Below are 7195 nucleotides of genomic sequence, written 5' to 3'. Positions count from 1 at the left end.
ATTACCATTATTAACCAGTATAGGGTCATGTACTGGATGCTGGACATATACATGAATATGTCCATGACCCCCCACCAAAGTAATCATGAACATTGCATCCTTGTCATCCTTGATCAAGTGGAACATCCTACCCTCCTGATCATCCTCCCCAAGTATTGTGTACCACAACCTACTCACACACGTGTACCCAAACTCTTTACAGCTGGACTGAATTTCCACCTTAGACCACTTATCAGAATCACAACCATCTACTATCACCACATCACCCCCTACATACTCCTCATAATTTTCATTAAAATGTCCACCATGATGCACATACAGAGTAAAAGACTCGTCCATCCTGCATGCATGAAAAATTATTTACAGAATATTTTATTTCAATAAAGACAAAACTAAACCAAACAGTCAAACATCCATTGACTCTATATATTCTAAACATAAAATAATGCCAAAACATATATCATTTACTGATAACAAGGAACACATATGGTCCATCATGATCCTTAAAGACCAAACAGAAAAATATAAATAAAAGCATAATAAAGCACTCAAACTGTGGTCCATAATCGATGAGAGAGACAGAAAGCGTTAAAAGTAAGAAAGAGAGAAACAGAGACAGATATACACACATTCACACCTTTTCGAAAAGAGTTAGATACACACATAAATAGAAACACACACAGAGAAATAGCTTTGCACCTCGCAGATTATTAGCTTTATCATTCACTATGATTTCTCAAATTATAGGTTTTCAAGTTTCAGGGGAATGTGTTTTCAGTTTCAGGGGAATGGGTTTTCTTACGGTTTTCAAGTTGGATTTTGGGGAAGAACACGAGGATGAAGACAAAACGGGCTGTTGGGGCAGAACACGATTTGGGATTGTTAAGGTTTCGTTTCATTTCCAGGTGAACACGATTTGGGATTGTTTGGGGATTTTCGATGAAGAAGTGAATAGTGAAGACTGAAGGTCGTTTATGAGTTCAGTCACGAGAGGGTCACATGTGGGCTAAGTGGGCGGGAAAATGACGTGGCAGGAACACGTGAGGGTCATGTGAGGGCTAAGTCCGCAGGAGATGAGGTGGCAGTGTCACGTGAGGGGTCACGTGGGTGTAAGTGGTACACGCTGACTTCTTAATTATTATTTTAATAATTGGGTTTGACAGCTAGGACCTTCATTTGCCACCTCAGCATTTTCTGTCACTGGGTTGACGATAGGGACTATTTTAAAAATGATTTTTGAAAATCATGGACTGACCTAGGAGCTAAATCAATTTAAGGACCAAATTGAGAGTAGGCCCAAAATATAGGGATCAAAAGTGTATTTTCGCCTAACAAAAATACAAATGAAAAGACTAATTATTCCCCTCCCCTTTACTTAATTTTAAAAATATCCAAACAAGGTGGAGGATAACCATTCCCCTCTACTCTCCTCTCCACTACTCTCCTTCCCTCTACTCCCCTCTACATTCCCCTCTCTCAAAACTTCCAAACATAGCATTATTCGTCTCTCTGTTGCAATTTTGAACTCTAGTCCTTGGGATCTTTTGCAAACCTTCTATACAATCTGCAATAATCACATCATTACCCGAAGGAGTCTTTGTTGTCACCTAGGTTGTGACTTTCCAAATATTACCACACTTTAACCGACAAGGTGTACAGTGACGGAATTAAATTAATTGACATAGGTTATTTTTGTCAATTTGGTGTAGTTTGTAACATATTGCAACAAAAAAGATTTTCAAGTATTCTTTTTAATTTAATTTGTCTAAATTAAAGGATTGAGTCCTATTATATTTACCGAATAAACTTTTTTGATATATCAAGGATTTTTAATTTTTAATTTCACCTAGATTTATTTTTAAAAAATTTAAATTGTTAGTATATACATTAGCCTAGCCTACTAGGTTTGGGCCTAGTGTACTGCACTTGCTATACACTTATATTACTTGAACTTCACATATTATTTGTAGTCATATCAAGAAAAGCTATCTCTAATTGTACTCCATCTCCTCCACTAACCAATATATTCACTAAGACTCACCCACTTGGTCGTCGTCGAAATCTTATCCAAACTCCAGTTGGCTTCCTCCTTACCACCTTGAATTTGAGGGGGGTGTTAGTATATATGTTAGTGTAGCCCATTGGACTTGGGCCCAAAGTATTGTACTTGTAATACACTCATATTACTTGTACTTCACGCATACTATGCTTATACCAAACTCTCTATTGTACAATATTATACAAACAAAATATACATCAATATACAGACAATTCTCACTTCTCTGCCTCTCTCTTTATATTCTTAACAAAAATTAAAAAATTAAACAAATAAAATAACATAACAAAGTAACTATCATTTGGTCAAAAGTTTTGTAACTCAATTGATTGGTACTTCCATGCACAACGTTGCTGTGTACTATACTGTCCTCCATCCTTATCCAAGTTCTAAAGGAGAAAGGCTGCTGAGTGATTTCTATAATTCTAGCTCCTCTAGGCCAGTCTCCATAGCCACCATAACCAGTATGCCTAGCAAAACAGAGCCAGAGTTTCTCATAGGGGCAGCACCAATCCAATCCATGTTTATGTCCAACAAATATTGCCTGCCACAATAAAGAGAAAAACAACTCAACATGATCATATTCATATCCATCAAACTCAAGCCATAGATTCATTTAGTTTCTGACTTTCAAGAACCATAAGCACACACATTGTATATTAAATATATGTGGTTCCAATTCAGAGCTTTTTTTAAGACAAAACTGATCGGGCTTATTCAACATTCTTGCCAACACAGTAAAATTTTGGTTAAACTTCTTCCATATTTAAAAGAGAGATATAATTACAATGAACAAAACTCAGCTGACCATCCTAAACCACATTTAGATGATTTAGGTGTGAGTGTGTGACTCATATGTCATGGGTGCTTGAACTCATATTTTCCTGTAAATGGATTGTGAATCTGTGATAGAACTGAAAAATGATAATTGTACCATCCAAGTATGAAGAACGAATTTAAGGGGAAGCAGTAGAACAGCATGATAAATTAATCATGGTGAATAACCAAAAGAAACACAACATGAAAAACAATAATAATAAGAATACCATAGCTCCATTTGACTGCAAAGAAAGTTATAAAAGACAAAAAAAAAGGTACTCAAATCCCAACATGACAAAAGATTTCAAGTTTTCATTCTCTTCTTATGTAATTCCAGTCGATCAAATGGAACAATAACAAAAACCAAAAAAATAAATAAAAGGTCGTTTTGGGCCATAGAAGCCAAGCCATAAATTTCAAGCCAGGCAAAGCCTGGCCAGTTTGTGTATCAAGAAATTCCAACCTTCCTACTATTTGACTTGGCATTGGTAATCAATCAATCCAGCTGAAAATCCGGGTCATTCGAATTTCAAGTTCAAATCTAAACCCAGTCTATGCAGGAGCACTAATGTCTAATGTGTATATTGAGGTATATGTACTTTTTTATGTGTGTGTGTGTGTGTGAATAGATATAGCATATGCTTATTCCTTTGTGTCATTACCTAGAGAGCAGGCATCTTACATGAATTTATGTTATGTATGTGTGAATCTATATATATACAGATGAATATGGTTGTGCGTAAGCATGATTATCTTTGAAATGAATATATTTATGTGTTTACATGCATGCTTATCTGTGTACTTACCTTGACAGAAGGTCTTTTAACAAGAAGATCCATGATACCCAATTCAGCTGCTTGAGAAGAAACATTTTCTTTGTTAATTGAGCCTACACAGGGCTTGTGAATTCCAAACTGTGGAGCAACTTTATTATATGCTTGACTTGGGATATGCCAGAATATTAGCTCGGGCATACTGTCAGGTAACACTAAACTGGATAAGAAAATGCAGGAAACAGATTTATTTAACCAAAAAAAATAATATTCACCACATCTTATTGATGTACTTCAAAAAAGAAAACCAAAACCTCAGCATTGTCAATTACAACTATTTGCCTCAGTAGAATAAACCTTCTGTCTTTTTCACTTTCTATTTAATCAAACCATGCCGGGAGCAATGTTTCAAAGTTTTCTGTTCATTTTTTTCTCTCTCTTACAAACCATTAAAATCAACAAACCAGAGTCTAGATATATTTAAACCTCGTTACCTATTAATTCTAGTCAATGCTTATAAGGTGCCATGAAAAGTAGTTTAAAAAAAAAAAAAAGAGGTAATTCTTTGTTCTAATACCTTGAGTTAGGGTTGATCTCTTCAGATTTGTTCTGGAACCATTCCGCTTGAGCATTTGAGATAACTTGTGGAGGGCGCGTCTAGTCGGTATACACGGGGCCTTGGATCATCTGTTGATAACATAGTTGGATATACTTGGCCAAGCGTGCGTCCAGTGTGCACATTTGTCTCTCGTGTTTCTTCGATACGCGTGTCTTGCTTCATCTCTACTCTGCAGTTTGGAACTGGTGGGGGGGATTCGTGGTTTGGTCACTAAGACTTACATCCACAACACCAAAAACCAAATGGCTACATCTTTCATTCACTTGATTGATAGCACATTACAAAGGAACTCATGTTTATAACAGGATTTACAGAATTTGAAAACAGGTCAACAATCAATTTCTTACATATATATTTTGAATGTGAATTTCATATCTATATAATTGATCTTTCCAATTCCTTGATTTACTCCATGCAATCAATTCCTTGATTTTGCCAGCAATTTGTTCAAAATGTCATTCTTTCCAACATATATTGTTATGAACTTATGATTATTGGTTAATCTAACAACAGAAGAAGTGGTATCCTATCATAAATGCTATCTTCAAATTATTAAATTATAAATATCATTAGAAGGGGTATATTGTGTTCATATTTTATATAAAGGGGGGAGAGAGGGGGGGGATTTATTACATGGTTCATTTGGTTCTGTAATTTCAGTATTCTCCATTATTGTTTGCATGAATTTCTCTACGACTCTAGCCCAACTTATAATAGTTCAGTTCCAAAGAGGCAGCTGTCTGAAACAATGAGAGGTCAATCATAATTCTGGAAAACACTCAGAAACCCAAGGCCTGTTGCCTGTCACTAGTGATGACTGGTTGTCACCAGCTTATCTATACCACATTTCAAACATCATGCTAACCTGAATGTGTTGAGTTGACTGCTGGGCAAATAAGTGGAGGAATTCCAGGGGCTGGAAACCACTCCTTCGGCCATTCAAATGGTGCATCATCATGGTTTCCAAACACACTGGCAAATGGAATACCTCTCGATTTTGTTGGAGAGATTGCCTGATCCCAGTACAAGCTGGCATTTGCAATTGGTATATTGTTGGCCGTAATAACATCTCCAAGGTATATAACAAAATCTGCTATATAATCAGTTAGTTATTAGAGTTTTAAACCAAAAAAGAAACCAAAAAAACCAAAATATTAACTATGTGAAGGTGCTCGATCTATATCAAGCTTTGAGCGCTTCACTTTTTGAATTGAGCAATCATTGCAGACTTGCAGTAATCATGGAAATTTGTCAGGGTAGACCAAAACATGGGCAGAAATGCAGCCTATTAAGTCAGCTGAATATTAAACAATTCAGAAGAATCCAACTAGAGATCAAATTTAAGGTTGTTTAGTGCAAAACAATAATAATCTTGTCATCTACAACAAGTGATACTTATTCCCAGCACATTAGTTCAGTAGATGGAACATTTAAACAGCAAATGAAGATTTCTTAAGGTAGCATTCAGAGACAATAAACATGTAGTAGTAAGGCCCATATGGCCATATCATTGTCATTTCGAGTCATCTGTGAAAGACACTTGACAAATGATCGACAAGAACAAGTTGCTAAGTTACTAATCCCAGGTTGCTAAGTTACTAATCCCAGGTTACTAATCCCAAACTCCCTTCAAGAAAATTGGACATAATACTTTACATAGAGAATGTGCATCGACAGCCGACAGGTACTAAGTACTAACAAACTAACCATTAACAAGTAATATGTTACCATGAGTTGACCTTTCTTTTGTGAACAAAGCTTAGGTTTCGGTGTCTAGTTACATTGGACACGTTAGGATGATGACACGTATAACATTGGATTCAAGCCAAGTCTTTTTTACTTGAGCCCTCAAATCGAATTTCAAAATGATGAATTTATATACACACATTCATTAGGGTCTTTTATTTTTTTTTATACTGAAATTCATTAGGGTTGGGTGCAATTATTTTGAAAAAAGAAATTTAAAAAAAAAATAGATGAAAAGGTGTTTTTTGAAAAAGCATTATCCTTTCCTCTTTCTAAAAAAATTACTTTTTAGTCTAAAATTTAAAATAAAAAACAAAAAAAAAAAAAACAAAGGCACTTTTGGGATTTAGATACAAAAATCCAATAATAATAATAAAAATAAAGGCTTTCTGATTTTACTTTTTATCTTTTACATCAAAAAATAAAAACCTAATTACAGTATATCTTTTGTAAATGATAATAAAAAAGAAAAAACACACACAAACAAAGGCCGATTTTTATAACTTTACCTCTAAATCTCACAAATCACAGCATATGAACATTTTGCAACGAAAAAAAAAAAAGGGATTATTCTTTATTCTATAGTAGGACAATATATAATAATAACATGGGACATGTACTTCACCAAAGTTTTAATAACGTGGGACTTTCTTTCTTTCTTTCACGGTACAAATACAACGACAACAGACACACACAGCTAGCACATGATAAAAAGAGGTACTAACAAAATAGACAATTAGCTTGTATCCTGTATTTTCACACACATTTTGGCGACAAATATCACTATGATTGGTTATATATTACCGTTACATAAATCTGCTTTTTTTTTTTTTTTTTTTTCTACCACTTACTGTTTATCATGTAAGATAATTATGGTAGTACCAGCATTATCGATAAATGGAAGTGATAACGTTACCTGGAGTTTCATCGTCAAGTACAGTGTTCATAACTCTTGTTGAGTTCACGTCCTGGAGTGGACCCCAGTCAGTCGACGTGGCCTCCCCAAAATGCAGGTCAGCAAACAGCGCTATCTTGAACGGTGCACCCGCCCGCATCTGAACATACCTCTCACCTGAGGCCTTTGTTGTTGTTGCTGTTGTCAAGCCGAGCACTTGGTAATCTAATCCGACGGTCAGGATGAAGAGAGAGAAGAAGTTGAAGGATAAGATAGTCATCTTGGGT

General features: G+C 35.4%; 1 protein-coding gene across 1 annotated transcript; it reads right to left on the bottom strand.

Annotated features, from left to right (window-relative positions):
- Window positions 1–2283: 2283 nt before the first annotated feature.
- On the bottom strand, window positions 2284–7186 carry LOC115951435 (probable inactive purple acid phosphatase 16). Its single transcript, XM_031068644.1, has 6 exons — window positions 6930–7186; window positions 5133–5357; window positions 4489–4529; window positions 4226–4305; window positions 3682–3868; window positions 2284–2600 (listed from the first exon to the last, which is right to left on the bottom strand). The coding sequence occupies exons 1-6, from the start codon at window positions 7066–7068 to the stop codon at window positions 2313–2315; spliced, it is 960 nt and encodes a 319-aa protein (XP_030924504.1). The 5' UTR covers window positions 7069–7186; the 3' UTR covers window positions 2284–2312.
- Between the last annotated feature and the right edge of the window lie 9 nt (window positions 7187–7195).

The sequence above is a fragment of the Quercus lobata genome, chromosome 7, assembly GCF_001633185.2.
Source record: "Quercus lobata isolate SW786 chromosome 7, ValleyOak3.0 Primary Assembly, whole genome shotgun sequence".
Classification (NCBI taxonomy): domain Eukaryota; kingdom Viridiplantae; phylum Streptophyta; class Magnoliopsida; order Fagales; family Fagaceae; genus Quercus; species Quercus lobata.
This window is presented reverse-complemented; position numbering and strand designations above follow the sequence as displayed.

What these genes read in the sequence shown, in the direction of transcription:
- LOC115951435 (XM_031068644.1), bottom strand. Translation starts at nt 7,068, where the DNA reads ATGCGGGCGGGTGCACCGTTCAAGATAGCGCTGTTTGCTGACCTGCAT. An exon ending in TGGTTTTTGGTGTTGTGGAT is followed by an intron (nt 4,306 to 4,488) that starts GTAAGTCTTAGT and finishes TATACCGACTAG; the next exon opens with ACGCGCCCTCCACAAGTTAT. An exon ending in GAGATCAACCCTAACTCAAG is followed by an intron (nt 3,869 to 4,225) that starts GTATTAGAACAA and finishes TTTCTTATCCAG; the next exon opens with TTTAGTGTTACCTGACAGTA.